This window comes from Rhinolophus sinicus, chromosome 8 (assembly GCF_057876585.1).
Source record: "Rhinolophus sinicus isolate RSI-liver-muscle chromosome 8, RSI-T2T, whole genome shotgun sequence".
In the NCBI taxonomy this organism is placed as follows: domain Eukaryota; kingdom Metazoa; phylum Chordata; class Mammalia; order Chiroptera; family Rhinolophidae; genus Rhinolophus; species Rhinolophus sinicus.
Window position 1 is genome coordinate 43,349,456 of NC_142508.1, and position 18,917 is coordinate 43,368,372.

Genomic DNA, 18,917 nt, shown 5'->3' on the forward strand with positions numbered 1-18,917 from the left:
AACTAAGGATATAAAACAAGCCACCTCAAGACTGGAGGGATCACACTGCCTGATTTCAAACTATACTACAAGCCTATAGAAATCAAAACAGCATGGTACTGGCATAAAAAAAAAAGAAAAAATGATCAATGGAACAGAGCAGAGAGCCCAGAAATAATCCTATACCTATACAGTCAATTAATCCATGACAGAGGAGCAAGACTATACAATGGGGTAAAAACAGTTTATTCAATAAACGGTGCTGGGAAAACTAGACAGACACATGCAAAAAAAGTGAAACTGGACCACCTTCTTACACCATATACAAGAATAAACTCAAATGGATTAATGACTTAAATGTAAGACCCAAAACCATAAAACTCCTAGAAAAAAAAACATAGACAATAAACTCTCTGGCATTGCTCTTAGCAATTTTTTTTTTTTTAATGTCTCCTTGGGCAAGGGAAACAAAAGAAAAAATAAACAAATAGAACCACGTAAAACTAAAAAGTTTTTGCACAGTGAAGGAAACCATCAACAAAACACAAAGACAACCTACTAAATAGAATATACTTGCCAATTACACCAGTGCATCTGATAAGGAGTTAATATCCAAAATATATAAGGAATTCATACAACTTAACACCAAAAAAACAAACAATACAATTTAAACATTGGAAGAGAACCTGAATAGACATTTCTCCAAAGAGGACATACTCATGGCCAATAGACATATGCAAAGATGCTCAACGTCACTAATTGTCAGAGAAATGCAAATTAAAACCGCAAGATATCACCTCACACCCGTCAGAATGGCTATCAACAATAAATCAACATACAAGTGTTAGCGAGGATGTGGAGAAAAGAGAACCCAGTGTTGGTGGGATTGCGAATTGGTGCAGCCACTAGAAAACAGTATGAAATTTCCTCAAAAAATTAAAAATAGGACTATCTTATGACCCAGCAATTCCATTTCTGGGTATTTATCTGAAGAAACCCAAAACACTAATTTGAAAAGATATATGCACCTCTATGTTCACAGCAGCATTATTTACAACAGCCAAGCTACAGAAGCAACCTAAGTGTCCATCGACAGATGAAAGGATAAAAAATAGGTGGTACATGTATACAATAGGATATTACTCAGCCATAAATAAGAATGAGATCTTGCCATTTGCAACAACATGGATGGAACAACACAATATTATGCTAAGTGAAATAAGTCTGGCAGAGAAAGACAAATACCATATGATTTAACTTATATGTGGAATCTAAAAAAATAAAATAAATGAACAAACAAAAAAGAAACAAACTCATAGATACAGAGAACAAACTGATGATCACCACATGGCAAGGGGATGAGGGGCGGGTGAAAAAAGGGAAGGGATTAAGAAATACAAATTGGCAGTTATAAAAATAGTCATGGGGATATAAAGTAAAACAAAAGGAATAGAGTCAATATATTGTAATAATATGTATGGTGTCAGGTGGGTACTAGACTTATCAGGGCAATCACTTCACAAGTTATATAAATGTCTAATCACTATGTTGTATACCTGACGCTTATATAATATTGTATGTCAATTGTAATTGAAAAATTTATGAAAAAATTTAAAATTAAAAATACCGTATTGTACAATTAACAATTTATTAAGAGGGTAAATATCGTGTAATACATTCTTTCCACAATAAAAAAATTTAATGAAAAGAAAATGTATGAACAAAAGAAAGATTTGCTGATGCCCTGAAAGAGAGGGTGAAAAGTTACCCAAAAATGATGAATAACCCAGCCTTTTGATTGCTTAGGTCAGCTTAATACATGGCCAGAGTTTGATAAGAGCATAATGGCATTTGTTTTACGTGTATTTAATTTAGATGACAGTGTGGATGCAAATGAAAATAATTAGGTTCAAAAATAAGAATTATGGCTATAAAAATTATGGATCTAAAAATCACATACAAATAAATATTTTATTATTTATTTATAGTAGAGAAAGTACTTGGAGAAAGTACTTTCCTATACTACCTTATTCACCTCAACCTCCTCAGGAAGAAATGCTAGTAATTAGAAGCAACATATAATGACTAGGTGTCCTGGGAAATGGAAGTGGTCTTGGATAACACTGGGGATAGTCCATGGGCCCCCGGTTCTGGAGAGGGGTCCTGAGAAGGGAAGCCTGACCTTGTGAAAGGGTGGGATGGTCAGAATGGGTTCCAGTTCACTAGGCACAGGAGGGAATCCTGGGGAAGAGGTCAGGTTCTGCAGGGCATTGGATGCTTGTTGCTATGGCTTAGGGTGCTGATGACCAGAGTACCAGATGCTGGTTGACAGAGTCCGAGTGTCAGTTGCCAGGTTCTCAGGTGGAGGCTGGTGTGAGACACACCTTGGGCAGCAAGAAGTCACAAATACCGTGTCTTTGGAGAAGAAGCATGGAAAGTTCAAAGGAAGACATCTGTGAAGCGCTGTACCTCATCGATCACCGCCAAGAGTAAGGCAGGGCTCGGGGTCCTCTAGTGCGCTGCAGCGGTGCAGGTCCCACCACGTGGTTTATCTCTTCCTGTACTTCGGCTGTGGGAGGCAGGAGACTCTGCCACTGAGGCTGGGTCTCTGTGTGGGGGCATGTGGGGTAGCCAGGGGGAATCTGTTCTTGTTTTTCCAAACAGGAGGCGGGCCCTTGGGGTTTGTCAAAGACTGGGAGGGAAGGGACAATGCTAATTTAGCTGGTGAGTTCACAGATGGCGGCGACAGTGGAGGTGCTGATGGAGGAGGAGGAGGAAAATGTTTGGGTTGGGTCATGGCGTTGACTGACCACGGTTTTCTACGGAGTGTGGGTGGGCAGGTCACCGACCCCGTAAGATATGGGTGAGTTTTCAGAGGCCAGAACTAAGTATGTGGAAGGGGCTTCTGAGCAGGGAGGTTTGAGCCAGGTGACCCTTGTAGGTATGAGCAGATTCAGAGTCCCAGCGGGTGAACTATGAGAATTGTTCCTTCTGCCTCTTTTGCATGGTTCTTTCCCTGGCCTCAGGTACTTCCTCATACACAGGTGCTGAGCAGTCTCACCTGGACACAAGGCAAACTCTCTGCAAATGTTTGGAGGGCTCAGTCTTTGCGGCTCTCTTACTGGTATACTTCTCTGAGAAGTCTGGAGACTTTGGTGTTCCCACATTCCCAGCTATGTTTCTTCAACTCAGACCAACTCTTGGGTTGCCCTTGGATTCCCAGTATTTCACATATTTTGTTCTTTTTCTTTTTTAGTTATTCCATATGGGGGTAAAAGGGTAAAATCTAGTCTCTGGTAGTCCATCTTAACCACAAGCAGAACTTCAATAAATACTATTTATTTATTTATTTTAATTTTTTATTGGGAAATATTGAGGGACGGTGTGTTTCTTCAGGGCCCCTCAGCTCCAAGTAGTTGTCCTTCAATCTAGTTGTGGAGGACGTAGCTCCAAGTCCATTCCCCGTCTTCAATCTTTAGTTGCAGGGGGCGCAGCCCACCATCCCATGTGGAAATTGAATTGGCAACCTTGTTGTTGAAAGCTAGCGCTCTAACCAACTGAGGCATCCAGCTGTCCCAATAAATGCTATTTAAATGATTGCATTTCCTTGGATCCGCACCCAGCATGGTGTGGATGAGAACAGATTTTGACTTGGCTTTGAATCCTAGCTCCACCCACTTCCTGGCTGTGTGACCTTAAAACTGTGTAACTGAAGTTCTCTGGACCTCAGTGTCCTCCCCTGTAATGGTTCCTGCCCTATGTGGCTGTTGTGAGGATTAAATGGTTTAACATGTGTGAGTTGCTTAGCAATGTTTGACATGCAAGAATCCTTCAAGTCTTAATAGGTAGCACTGAGGAAATATCTTAGATGTGTACTACCTTGGTCGGGTGTGAACTCTAGTGCCAAACCTCAATTTAGGTTTCGATCCTGATTCCTCCATCCAGTGGCATTATGACTTCAGTACGATTATTTGATCTTTGTGCTTCAGTTTTCTAATCTTCAAAACTGATCATTTTGAGGTTTATCATTTTGAGTCATGATAAAGTGGTAAGCAGAAGACTTGACATATGGCGAGTAATCAAAAGTATCATTATTATCATTTCATCATCAGAATCTCCCTCACAGTTACATATGCTGGATTCCAAGTACCATCTTGACAGATAACAGGACCAAATGTTGCTACCACACCAAACATATCTTGCCACATCAAAGGTACACAGCACTACAAACTGGGACACTTGGTTGCAAGACTCCCGTGTAAGCTATTCATTCATATTAGAGTCTAAGTGAAAGGAGTCTCCAGACATGGTGTAATACACAACTTGAACTCCCATACAAAGTAAGTCTTAGAGGAAAAATAGAATGTCAAAGAGCCAGGACCAGGGCTGACCTTCAGTTTTCCTTAGCTCTACCATCAGGAAGCTGACTTCATCAAGGATCTGCTTCCCAAGGCTCTGCTTTCCCATCCTGATGCTTTGCAGTACCTGTTCACCAAACTTTCTTAGGATTTCTACTTATTGCCATTGGAGAAAGCAATGCCTGGGAGAAAAGTAGGGGAGCTAGCTCAACTGGCATCTGTTCCGAGAGACCACTGCCCTGTGAGTCTCCCTTTCCTGATACCTCATTGGAGAATCATGGAATCTATAAGTCCCTTATGCTAGGAAGCCTTCCCTGATCTCCAAGCCAGCTCAGGCTTTTTCTCTGGGCTCCCACAGCTTTGAGACTTTTCCCATTACAACCTTGATGAGTTCAGTATATCACAGGGCTGTTTGCCCCCACTAGAATGAGAGCTCTGAGAGGGCAAGGTCCAATTATCTCTGAACTGCTAGTCTCAAACAAAATACATTATCTCATTGAATTTTCAGTCAGTCTTCTTAGGATACTGAGGGTCAGATAGGGGAGGCCACCTGCCAAGTGTACACAGCTAGTAGATAACAGAACCCAGGCTGCTTTATTGTACTGCGTATAGAATAGTTGGATGGCAGCTGTTTTTAACAACACATTAGGTATGCTCTCAGATGTTTTACTATACAAATTTAATAAGGTGACTTTATCCCCTTTCTTCCTTCCCTCTTCCGATATACATGGATAGTTGTAGTCACAAGCTCAAGCCAGAGGGCACAAACGAAGGTGGAGAAGTGACCTCAATATTAATAGAAGGATTTTTGCCCCGACATTTCTGATGCAAGTCAGACATTTGGAACCCACCGAGGAGCATGTGTCCCCCAAAGAGCCTGCAGAATTGAAAAAGTGAGCCCAGGTTGCAGGTCCCCAGGTCACTCACTTTCAGCCAGGTACCTGGTTTTTTCAGCCTCATATTAACCTTCAATATAATACATATAATGAATAAAATATCTGTGCTTACAAAGTTTGAAAACAGAGTATGTAACAGTTGATTTCTCAAAACTGTTGTCTGTGTCTATGAGTTTTTGTTTATTTGTTTGCCTTGTTTTGAAAACATTAATCTGTAAAGATATATGTACCCCAATGTTCATTGCAGCATTATTCACAGTGGCCAAGACATGGAAACAACTGAAGTGACCCTGTTTCATTTTTGACGTGGGTTCTGTTAAGTCTCTCCTCTTTTTTTTATCATGCTAGTCAATGGTTTACATATATATTTTTTTTCTTTTCAAAGACCCATCTTTTGCCTTTGTTGATTTTCTCTAATATTTGTTTTCCATTTTTCTGATTTCTAGTCTTATCTTTAATATTTTCTTCCTTGTACATACTTTGGGTTTTTGTTCTTTTTTAAAATTATTATGATGGAGCCCTGCATCATTAATTTTAAACCTTTTTCCTTTTCTTATAAGCAATTAAAACTATAAATTTCCCTTTAAGGATTATATTAGCAGCCCTATGTAAATGTGGATATATTTTCATTAATATTTACTTTTAAATATTTTAATATTTTCTTCATGTTTCCATTTATGATCTATAGAAGTATGTTGGTTAATTTCCAAATATTTAGGATTTTCCTAGATACCTTAATATAATTAACTACTAATTTAATTCTGTTTGGTCAAAAACATACTCTGTATGATCTCAGCCCTTCTAATCTATTGAGATTTATTTTACAACCTAGCTTATGGTCTATCTTAGTGAATGTACCATGTGCAAAAAAAATATTTAGGTGAATGTAGTTGATAGTGTTGCTCAGGTTAATGTTTACTGGTTTTTGTCTAGTTGTTCCATCAATTACCAAAACATGGGTGTCAAAGTTTCTTGAATTTTTTTTTGAAATGAAACTTTATTTCTGCTATTTACTCTTTAATTTTTGAAAATCAGGCTTTTATTATACTTAAAGCTGTACATTAAAACTTTGTGAACTGGGGGCCGGCACGGTGGCTCAGGCGTTGGAGCTCCATGCTCCTAACTCCGAAGGCTGCCAGTTCGATTCCCACATGGGCCAGTGGGCTCTCAACCACAAGGAGTTGCCAGTTCAACTCCTTGAGTCCTGCAAGGGATGGTGGGCTCCGCCCCCTGCGACTGAGACTGAACACGGCACCTTGAACTGAGCTGCCTCCCGGATGGCTCAGTTGGTTGGAGCGCGTCCTCTCAACCACAAGGTTGCTGGTTCGACTTCCGCAAGGGATGGTGGGCTGTGCCCCCTGCAACTAACAATGGCAACTGGACCTGGAGCTGAGCTGCGTCCTCCACAACTGAGACTGAAAGGACAACCAACTTGAAGCTCAACAGCACCCTCCACTACTAAGATTGACAGGACAACAACTTGACTTGGAAAAAAAGGCCTGGAAGTACACACTGTTCCCCAATAAAGTCCTGTTCCCCTTCCCCAATAAAATCTTTAAAAAAAAATTTTTTTTTAAATAAAAATAAAAATAAACACTTTGTGAACTGATTTGGTGTATTTGCACTTTGAGCTATTGAAATAAATGTTATTTTTTTTAATCTGAAAAAAAAAAAGCATGGATGTCAAAATCCCCAACTATAATTATGGCATTGTCCATAATTATATGCATAATTATTATATGTCCATAATTATATTGCAAACAATATACAGTAGGGACTCCTTTTAATACTTTCTGATAATATTTGACTTTTTATTTTGAATGTTTAGGCCATTAACATTTAATTTAATTGTTGATATGATTGTATTTAGGGTTACTAATTAATTGCTTGTTTCTGTTTGAACCTCTGTTATTTATTGCTGTCTTCTCCTTTTCTTGCTTTCCTTTGGTGATTTAAAGTTTTATAAACATAGGAGCATTTGAGATCTTGCTCCCCAACATATATCATCAGTTTGGCTCAAATAAACTCTAATAACAACATAAAATATAGTTTTATACACATAAAATTTATACGCATAAAATTACATTTTAATTTATCAATTGCATTTTAGCCATACACGTCTTTACCTTGATTTTGTTTTGTTTTGTTTTGTTTTAAAGATTTTATTGGGGAAGGGGAACAGGACTTTATTGGGGAACAGTGTGTACTTCCAGGCCTTTTTTTCCAAGTCAAGTTGTTGTCCTTTCAATCTCAGTTGTGGAGGGCACAGCTCAGCTCCAGGTCCAGTTGCCGTTGCTAGTTACAGGGGGCACAGCCCACCATCCCTTGCGGGAGTCGAGGAATTGAACTGGCAACCTTGTGGTTGAGAGCCCGCGCTCCAACCAACTGAGCCATCCGGGAGGCAGCTCAACTCAAGGTGCCGTGTTCAACCTTAGTTGCAGGGGGCAGAACCCACCATCCCTTGTGGGACTTGAGGAGTTGAACTGGCAACCTTGTGGTTGAGAGCCCAGTGGCCCATGTGGGAATCGAACCGGCAACCTTCGGAGTTAGGAGCATGGAGCTCTAACCGCCTGAGCCACTGGGCCGGCCCTTTACTTTGATTTTGGATTACAATAAATAGCTTTAACTTTTTCCCACCTACTTAGGTTGGAAAAAAACCTACTTAGGTTAATGTCATACCAATTCTGGGTTGATAGAGCTTATTTACTTCAGCATGTTAAAGATGATTTTTCATTGTCTTCTGGCCTCTATGGTTTCTGACGAGAAAGCCACGGACATTCAAATCATAATAAACCCCATTTTTGATATGTCATTTTTTTCCTCTGGCTGCTTTCAAGATTTTCTCTTTATCTTTGGTTTTCTGAAGTTTGACCATAATGTGCTACATGTGATTTTCTTAATCTTGTTGGACATCTGCTGAGCTTCTTCTATCCATAAATGTATGTCTTTCAACAAAGTTTGGGAGCTTTAGGCTCTGAGTTTTTCAACCACTTTTCCTGCCCCTTTTCTCTTTCTCCCCTGCCTCTGAGATTTCCATTGTACATATGGTAGTGTGCTTGATGGTGTCCCACAGTTTTCTGAAGTTCTGTTCACTTTTCCTCATTCTTTCTCTTTCTATTTTTAACAGATTGAACAATCTGTATTGACCCATCTTATCGTTCATTTACACTTTTTTCTTGCCATCTTGAATCTGCTATTGAGTCCCTCTACTGAATTTTTTATTTCAGTTACTGTACTTTTCAACTCCGGAATTTCCATTTGGTTCTTTTTTTTTTTATAATTTCTATCTCTTTTGATATTCTCCAGTTAATGACTCATTGTCATAACACTTTCCTTTCATTCTTTAAACAAGAATATAAGCATTTCCTTTCGTTATTTTAATAGCTACTTTGAAATATTTGTCTGCTATGTCCAACATCTGGGCCCCTCAGAGACCATTTCTATTCCTGACCTGTTAGCCTTGTTATAGCCCAAATTTTCTATTAGTATACTATATTTAAAGTATCTGAATAAATTTTTCATAGGCAACCCTATGCCAAGAGAAATACGTATGAGTTTCATTTACTAAGCAGGTTTAAGCAACTTAATAATTATTTATACTCTAACATCTTAATGGCTATTTGAAAAAAAATACACATAAATTTAATGAAAAAATGTTTTCTAAATAACCATGATTACTTACTAATGGGATGTTTTTGCATATTGGGCACTCAAGAACTTGTCATTTCTTGTCCCATAATAATTTTCCTGTGACACTTGCTTTTGATCAGAGTAATCCCTGAAAACCCAGGTTTACAAAGGTATGAGGACATCAAAATGTTTTGCTCAATCTAATTGTTGAAATTGTGAACTACCTCACCTTTGTAGTTTTGGGGAATGGTGTCCAACAAATGTTTAGTGCCACTGTGATTCCCTCAAACAATTAAGATATCCTGCAGCAGCCATGTGGTTTGCTGTGACAAGATAGAGTCATACATAGACTATCAAATCAATTTTCTGATTTTGATCATCTTACTATGATTATGTTAGACAATCACATTTGGAGAAGCTGAGTATATATTGCTAAAGCAGTGCTCAGGATGAAATTTATACCTCTACAAACATACACTAGAAAAGAAGAACAGCTGAAAAATAATGATATAAACTACCATTAAAAGAAGCTCGATAAAGAATAACAATTTATCCAAGCATTTAAGAAAAATATAATAACGATTTGGGAGAAACAAGTCTTACAGAGAATACAAAGGAGGTAATACTTCTCAACTTATCACAAAAATTTGACAAGAACTTACAAGGAAGGGAAATTTCAGGTGACTATCTCTCATGAAAATAGAGACAAAAATCTAAGTAATATATTAGCAAATCTGCAATATATAAATAGAATGGTGTTTCAAAGCCAAATAGGTTTATTCCAGGAATAAATACCACTTCACACCCATAGAAGAGAACAAATGGAAAGGTCCGCCAATTCCAAGGATTGGCATTAATGTGAAGCAATAAGAAGTTTTCTATATTACTGTTTGGGGACGAATTACAGCACAATCCCTTTGGGAAACTCTGGAAGTTCACTAAAACTAAACGTATGCCTAACCTATGAGCAAGTAAAACTACTTAGAATATGCCCAAGAGAAGTGAATGCATATGTCTACCAAAAGATAAGCACTAGAATGTTCACAGAAGACTTGGTCAAAATATCCAAATAGTGGGGGCTGGCCCGGTGGCCCAGGCAGTTGGATCTCAGTGCTCCTAATGTCGAAGGCTGCCGGTTCGATTCCCACATGGGCCAGTGGGCTCTCAACCACAAGGTTGCTGGTTCAATTCCTTGACTCCCACAAAGGATGAGGGCTCTGCCCCCTGCAACTAAGATTGAACACGGCACCTTGAGCTGAGCTGCCGCTGAGCTCCCGGATGGCTCAGTTGGTTGGAGCGCATCCTCTCAACCATAAGGTTGCCAATCGAACTTTCAAGGGATGGTGGGCTGTGCCCCCTGCAACTAGCAATGGCAACTGGATCTGGAGCTGAGCTGCGCCCTCCACAACTAAGATTGAAAGGACAACACTTGACTTGGAAAAAATCCTGGAAGTATACACTGTTCCCCAATAAAATCCTGTTAAAAAAAAATACCCCAAAGCCCAGCCAGTATAAACAGGAAAGAAATGTGCATGTGTGGCCCAGCTGCTGGGACGTAGGAGGACAAGCACATTGGTGGAGAACGAGCTAGTTCTCTCTGACTGCTGCTGTTTTTCTCCATGAGGTAAGAAATGGGATCAACTGAGTGATGTGTGAGGAAAGAGTCTTGGAGGTTTGAGGGGACAGAAAAAAATTGTAAGAGTTTGGGGTCAAGGAAAGGTCAGTTAGAGGTGAAGAGGGTTCAGCTGTCCTTGGTGTATTTCAGTTTCTTCCATTACATCAATGCTTCCCAATGGGGTTGACTTTGCCCCCAAGGGGACACTGAATAATGTCTGGACTCATTTTTGGTTTTCACAACTGGGAGGGAGGCTGCTACCGGCATCTAGTGGGTAGAGATCAGAGATACTGCTAAACATCCTACCACACACAGAAGAGCCCCCCTACACAAAGAATTACCCAGCCCAAACATCAGTAGTACCGAGGCAGAGAAGTCCTATACCACTTCTCTCTCTACCCCATGTTCCCTCTGTAACAGGAAAGCAAGTCAGACCACAAGAAGAACTCAAGCCCTTTAAAACTTCCCTTCTCATAAATCCCAGGTTCCCCAGTGAGGCAGTCCCCTCAGGCCCAGTTCTAAGGTCAGGGAAAAGTAACTTATAGGGTTGGGGTGGGTCCAGTACTGCCCCCTCCCTCAGAAGTATGGGTAGATACCAAGGGAAATCAGAGCTATATAATCCCTTAATTAAGCCTTCACCCCTCTTTCAGGATCTGTCCTAACTGGACTTTCTGGGACTTAAACAAGATAGGGCACCACCTCTTTCCCACCATATGCCTGGGATCTGGGGTGTCAAATTCCCCGGGAACCGCCAAGCACTTCCTCCCCCGCCCCATGCGAATGGTAAATATGGTGTGCACCCACAGACCTGTGGGGTGGTTCTAGGGACTTTCACTATAGCATCTTTGCCATAAGCATTTTTGCCACAAACATTTTTGCCACATAACTAACTGTCTGTAAAGCAATTTTGCCATAAAAAGATAAAATCACAACAAATAATAAAGGGACGTTAATAAAGACATAATAAAACATGAAAATGAATAAGACTGTCTTCTGAAATACGAAATATTTGAATACATTTTAAATGTGTGTAGAGTCATGGCTACTTTAAGCCCAGCATCACCACATCTACTTGTCACTGTATAGAACATTACGAGGACGAGCTAAGATTTATATACAACATAAAAGGGAGTCAGTCACTGCAAGAACTTCATTAATAGAGAAATGAAATTGAACTAACAGCTAACTTAAACACATTAAGTCAGCCCAAGGCAGTTGATTCATCAATGGAGAAATGAAACTAAACCAACCAAACAAACAAAAACTGTCAACCAGTTATATTATTTTTTTTATTCTAAAACTGCCTTACGGCCAATTACTTATGTGGCAAAAATGTTTGCAGCAAAAATGCTTGTGGCAAAGACTCTTCGGTGAAAACACCTGACATGTGGGGGAGCTCGCACACCTCCACCCTGGCTCCCAGACCCTTGCCCTCAGGGACTCTCTCCCCAAAGCTACCCGCAGGCACTAGAGTCCCACTTCAGCTCCAGGTTTTGGCAACTTGCTCTTCTGACTTGGCTAGGAGTTCGATAAATAAGGCCAGTTTCGGGGCAAAGGGCATTAGCAGACAGAGCTGGTGGGAGGCTTTGAAGAGCAGGGGGAAGGGCTATTCAGATCTGATGTTCTTTCTTCTGAGGCTTCCATCTGCCCCACCTTTCTCCCAAATCTTGCTTCAGCCCCAGCCTGGCTTCAGTGCTGCCCACTGCATTCTGACTAGGCATGAAAGAGAGAGAGAGAGAGAGAGAGAGAGAGAGACCCAGAGGCCTGAGGAGACGGTGACTGAGAAAGCCTTACAGGGAGAGAGAAGCAGAAAGAGAAAGGGCACAGAGAGAATTAGAGACAAAACAGTGGAAGGTCCTCAGGAAGTTCTCTATCCAAATTCTGCGGAACTTCGGGATGGGAAAAAAGAGCGTTGAAGAGCGGATCCTGGAGGAAGGCAGCTTCCAGTTGGCGGAGCTACAGAAAACCGCAAGTCAGGGTCCCCAAATGCAGTCCACACACCTAAGTCGCATCGATCCTACTTAGTAACCAAGACTACCAGATACCATAGCGTGGGTGTGACCGGGAAGCTCTCACTGAGCTCACAATAAGAGTGGCGCCCCCTGGTGGTGGATCAGCTTGTGGTGCTGTGTTTTCTTGAGGTTCAGCAACAGGACATGTGGTGGCCATTTTGCTGCGCTGTGTGTGGTACTTTGAGCACAGCTTGTGCAATTGTGGTTGGTGATCTTGAAGATAATGCTCTTGAGACGCACCACGTGTGGTGCCCTGTGCTAAGCACATTTTCACACATAAGCCCCATAAGCCTTGGAACAATCCATTTTGCAGATGAGGAAATGGAGGCACAGAGAGATTAAGTAGCAGGCTTGAAGGAAGGCTTCAAGTTATTAAGTGGAGGAGTCAAGATCAAAACCTATGTCTTACTGACACCAAAGTCCACACTCAATGCATTCATGCCCATTTGTGGAGTGTTTACTGGATACCAGGCACCATGCAAAAGTTTCACCCTCCCAGCAAGCCTAGGTGGTTGTTACAGGTGATGAAGCTAAGTCCCAGAAAGGTTAAGTCATATGCCCAGGAAATGGCTGAGCTGTCAACCCATGAAAAAAAAAAAGTAAATAAAAATTGTCAACACTTATGCTACCATATGCCAGATCTGTTCCAAGAACTTTGTGTATATTACCTCCTTGAAAAATCGCCCAAGTCTAATTAGTAGGTCCCATTATAAGCCCCATTTTACAGAAGAAATTGAGGCACAGAGAGGTAAACAGCCCTCTACCCTGGTCTCTAAATCTTGCTGGTTTGGGGGTAGGGAAAATGTGTCAGGTAATGTTGCAGAGATTAAATGATGTCAGTAAAAGAATAATAATAATAATTTCCTGTATTAGTTTCCGATTGCTGTTCTGACAAATTGCCACCAACGTAGCAACTTAAAACAACACAAATTAATTTTCTTACGTATCTTGAGGTCCAAAGTCTAAAATGAGTCTGGTTCCTTCTGGAGGCTCTGGGAGAGAATCCACTTCCTTGCCTTTTCTGGCCTCTAGAGGTCACCTGCATATTTCTTGGCTCCTGGCCCCTTCCTCCACCTTCAAAGCCAGCAACATGGCATCCTCCAATCTATCTATATCTCTCTCCTTCCATCATCACATCACTTTTCTTACTCAAACCCTTCTGCCTCCCTCTTATAAGGACCTTTGTGATTACATTAGACCCACTCAGAAAATCCAGAATAATCTCCTTCTCTCGAGAGCCTTAATTTAACCAGGTATCCACAGGTTCTTGGAGATTGAGCCATGGGCATCTTTGGGGAGGCATTATTCAGTGTGCCACATCACCCTGGTTTGTAACAGGCTCACAGCTAAGCACTTCCAAGCCACACACTCACAGACTCCTTATAACAGCCCCATGAAGAGAAGACTGTCATCAAGCCTAAAATACAGATGAGAAAACTGAGGCTCAGAGAAGGGAAGTCAGTTCACTCGGATCACACTAAGATTAAGAGGCCAAGCCAAGATCCAAACTATGCCTGTCTAACTCTGAGCTATGCTGGTGTGTAATGATTAACGTGTCAGAATGTGTATTGGTTTAGTATTGTTTTCTGCAGTCTGTTCAGTTGTTGGACAGGCTGGGGGAGTCCACACAGTTCAGTGACAAAGGTAAAACGGTTGGAGGGGTGGGACTGCAATTGGCCCTACCTGGACCCGCCCCTTCTCATCTGACCCCGCCCCCGAGTTACACGGCCCCGCCTGGCCACACTCTTGTCCACTCCACTGCGTTTCCAAACACAGAGTCTCCGCCACCACTTGGCCTTTCCAGATCTACTTGCCCGTCAAGACCCCGTCCCTGCCCACCTGATCCACCCTGCCCCTGACTCGCACACACCCTGACAGCCCCTCCAAGCCCCTTAGACTCTGCCCCACGCCTAGTGGTGCAATCTCTTTCCAAGCCTCCTGGACTGGGTGCCCATGCTGCACAGACGCCTTTTCCTGAACTTCGGGCGCCTGAAGGACCTCATCGCTCGCATCGTCCGCGACCACCAGGCCTCCCTCGATCCCAACTCTCCCCGAGACTTCATTGATTGCGTCCTTACCAAGATAGCACGGGTAAGCCCTGTCTGGAAGTCCCACCTCTGGTCTGACCTGCTGCCCCGCCTCAAACCAACTGGGATCCCAGGGTGAGAGGGTTTGGGTATGATCTTACACCTGGGAAGTGGAGCTGAAACACCTGGCTCTGCTGCGCTGGAGCCCAGAGCCATTTGGGGCCACTACCAATCAACAGTTCATGAAGATGTCATTAAGGATCTGTTGATTGTGGACCCTGCGGCTGAGATTTTCCCTACCCCGCCCTCCCGCGCTACCCAGTTCCCCAAGGGAAAGGAAGTTAAACAAAGGAGACAATGAACTGGTACCCAGTCTCAGTTGTGCAGATCTGGGGGAAATCCGGTGGATAGGCTCTGAGCCCGCGCGGTCACTGTCGGGGCAGCACTCCAAGTTCTGGTTCATATCCCTATCTGGAGATGCAGGACCCGCTGAGCTACTTTCACATAGATACCCTGCTGATGGCCACATAAAATCTGCTCTTTGGCGGCACGCAGACCTTGGGTGCTACGCTGCGCTTCGCCTTCCTCGTGCTCATGAAATACCCAAAAGCTCAAGGTGCGCGCCAAGCCTGGCTTGGTGGTCTGCCCACAGCGCCGGGGGACACGCCGCCCCGCGCACTTCTGAGCCCCGCCCACACTCCGTGGCCCCGCCCAGCACGCCCGATAGTTGGAACCTCCGGCTTTCGCCTGAGTAGCACAGCCAAACCCATACGCAGGCCGACCCTACCCACGTGGCTCCCGCGGTCCACGCAGCCTTCCTGGACCCGGACCTCGCCCGCATGATCTTGCTTCGCGGCCCAGCTCTGACCCTGCCCACTCAGCCACCGTCCTGCCTCCGAGCCCACTTCGCACAGACCACAAGCGAAGACCACGGCCGGGAGCCTCAGCCACAGGGCCCGCCCAGGAACCCATTCCCTTCTACACAGTCTGATCCGCCCACACAGCACTGTGCGACCGCTTCTCCCCAAACCCCGCTTCTGGGTCTATCCCGGGACCCCTGGCCTCCAGGACAAAATCCAACAGGGTCCGCGACGCCTGCCCCACCCCCGATCTCTTAGTCCTCCCGCACAGGGCACCCACTCGATACACTCTTCAGTGAGTCTGGTCCTCGAAGCCTCCGCCTGCAATCTCATCAGGGACCTGGACTCCAGGCATCCCCGAAGCCCCTTACACGTCTCTAAACCCCAGCCTCCAGCTAACCCTCACCTTCACCCCTGCAACGGTACCCCGGCTGGGAAGTGCTAATTGGACCCCTCCCACACACGCACACACCTCTTCCCAATCCATTGGAGCCCGCCGATGCCCTCGACTACGTGTCTCCCTCCATTGCCAACCAGAGTACAGGAGGAGATCGACCGCGTGGTGGGACGCGCGCGGCTGTGGGCACTGGGGGACAGTGCGGTGATCCGCGAGGTGGAGCGCTTCACAGACGTCCTCCCCATGAACTTGCCCCACCGCATCACTCAGGACATGACCTTTAGCGGCTTCTTGATATCCAAAGTGCGCTGAGCACCTGGCAAACGACATATGACACACTAAAAAGAGGCATCCCAGCTCCTTGCAACTGATATCTGAGGCTCTAGCAAGAAGGATCCCAGGCCCTAGCAATCCACACCCCAGACCTTAGTAACTGGCACCCTGAGCAAGCCCTAGCAACAGACATCTGAGGCCCTTACATGCAGAACCTCAGCCCCCGCCAAAGCCCACATCCCGCACCGTAGAGGACTGGACCCTGCCTGAAACCCAGACCCCATCCCATAACAGGTCCCCTTCCTAGGACCCCTCTCCAGAATCCTCAGAGTCTGAGACTTTATCCTGGGAATCCCCTGTGCCTAAACACTGTTTTCAGAGATCTCACTTCCTCCCCAGAAACCCCAGATCTGTTCCCACAAAGGGGGTATACCGCGTCCCTGCCTCAGACCCTAACAATGCAGTTTTCAGTACCCATCACTGGAAACCCCAGACACCCAAACACATTTCCTGGACCCTCGATGGATTCCTATGCTTCACCCCTCCCTCCCATCAAGTCCCAAGAGCCCCCGGCCCTGTAGAGTGGAAATCCTAGTTTGGGAACCTCCCAGGCGGTCTGCACCACTGATTCTGCCTCACACCCACAGAGGGAACGGATATCATCACCCTCCTTAACACAGTCCACAACGACCCCACCCAATTCCTGAATCCCCAGGCATTCAATCCTGAGCACTTTCTGGATACCATCCTTCAAGACGAGCCCTGCCTTCATGCCCTTCCCAGCCGGTGGGAACAAGAGTAAGTTTTTCAGGCCCCTTATTTCCACCTATATTGCCCAGTTCTAATACCACTCTCCAAACCCTCTCAGTTCTTCATCCCACCTATCCTCAGGTTTGGATGAGCAGACACCCGTTCTCCCTCCCAACTCTGCATGTAGATGGAGGTGGGGAGACAGGAGAATAATTTAACTTGCAAGTGGTCACTGTCTCTCCACTGGGTGGCGCAGGTAGAGTGGTTCTAGTTTCTCTTGGCTTTGGTCTTTACACCGCTGAACACAATCTTTACTGTGCAATTCAGTATTGGAAAGAAAAAAAGGTGGGGGAGGTAATAGGTAATTTAGCCTATTGACTACTGTGTGCCAGGCCCTGCCTCGGAGAAGAACTGTAAGAGTGGTGGCTAAGAGCTGGGCTTTGCAGCCACACCCCCGCTCAGCCATCTCCAAGCTGTATAGCCTTGGATTTGTTACTTCAAATAAAATGGAGATAACAATAAGGCCCACCTCTTGGAGTTGTTAAGAGGATTAAGTTAAGTCACGTCCGTGTAGTGCTTAGGTAGTGCATGGTACATGGTAAGACGTACATAAGCATTGTATTTTCACTGCTTTATCTGCATTTAACCTAATGAGGCACTATTATCATCCACATTTTAAATAGCCAGAAACTGTGGCTTGCGTAAGATCACAAAACTAGTACTGGCAGAGCGGGGATTGGAACCCATGAAATTGCATTTTTATAAACCGGTTCATTCTGGTCCACGATTTACTTAAAGCATCTTTCCCAGACTTTTAGATGAGTGGGCCTGTGACGTCCCCAGCCGTTATCTTCATATGTTTTCCTCTGGGAATTTGGAACTGGCGCGCCTTACCCCATTTTATCTAATCTCTCCTTCCCACCCTCCCACCTTCGCAGGACGCCGACTGTGCCTGGGCGAGTCGCGCGAATGGAGCTCTTCCTCTACCTCACCGCCATTCGGCAGAGCTTCTCGCTGGGAGCGCCCGAGAACATCGACCTGACGCCGCTGAGCTCGCGTCTCGGCAATTTGCCGCGGCCCTTCCAGCTGTGCGTGCGCGCGCGCTGACGCGGGCTCTCTTGGGCTGTGGGCGATGAGGTCAGCCCCTAGGGATTGCTCCGACCCTCTTCTCGGCCCACGGTGCCCCCATCCCATCTCGCTGTCACACTCGCTTACCCTCTGCTTGTGCCTGCCATATGCCCACCCCTCATCGCTCCTATCTTTACCTGGTCTGCGCCCCAGAGGCAGAGAAGGACATGGGGAATGGGAGGTCATGCCTTATTTTACCCACAGAACGTGTTCTATTACGCACCCTTTTAGAGACTTTTTGTACCTGTCCTAGGAAGTTATAAAAGACTCAAACCTGCCTTTTGAATTAAAGGGAGTCCCTAGGATGGGGTGTAGGGAGGTCTGGCTGCGGAGAGGAGACACCTGTGACTAGTTCTACCCTCACCCTTAGGACGGCTAGAAATTGAAAGAAATTGTTTCTGGAGCTAGGCTGGAATACAAAGGCTGTGAGGGCCTGAAGACAGAGGGGCAGAGGAAAGGACAGCAGTCCAGGGAGACACCAAACAGGTCTACAGGAGATGGAGGGCGCTGTACAAAGAGGGAAGTGAAAGTAGGGATACGGTGAGAGATGGGGAGATATAAACAGACACAGAGACTGAGAAATAACAATTACTAACATATACTGCTTCCTAGTCACACACTATTCTAATTCTCTCATTGAAATATCCCTGTGAGGCAAAAGCCATATCATTATACATTTTTACAGATGAGCAAACTGAGGCTCAGAGAGGTGATGTGACTTGCCCAAGATCACACAGCCAGAAACAGGCAGAGCATCTGGCTCCAACACTGCTCCTCTCAATCTCACAAAACAGAGACACAGAGGAAAGGAGAGAGATATGGTGACTGGGAAGTGGGGAGGCAAAAAGGATAGAAGATAGAGACAAGGAAAGAAACAGAAATGACAGGATAAAGACAGAGAAAAAGGGCAATTATGGGGAAGTGAGGCACCAGAAGACTGAAACAGTCCCCCATTTCTCACCCCTCTCCTTGGACCATTCCTTTGTATTGAA

General features: G+C 44.4%; 1 protein-coding gene across 1 annotated transcript; it reads left to right on the forward strand.

Moving 5' to 3' along the window:
• The first annotated feature begins 2,409 nt into the window (after positions 1 to 2,409).
• LOC109458005 (cytochrome P450 2F5-like) lies at positions 2,410 to 18,203 on the forward strand. The gene is given in 10 exon segments (XM_088800744.1): positions 2,410 to 2,468; positions 12,275 to 12,502; positions 12,626 to 12,665; positions 14,405 to 14,590; positions 15,001 to 15,137; positions 15,915 to 16,077; positions 16,697 to 16,791; positions 16,793 to 16,833; positions 17,736 to 17,756; positions 17,759 to 18,203. Coding segments are annotated over 10 exon segments (1,116 nt in total). The 3' UTR covers positions 17,905 to 18,203.
• The last annotated feature ends 714 nt before the right edge of the window (positions 18,204 to 18,917 follow it).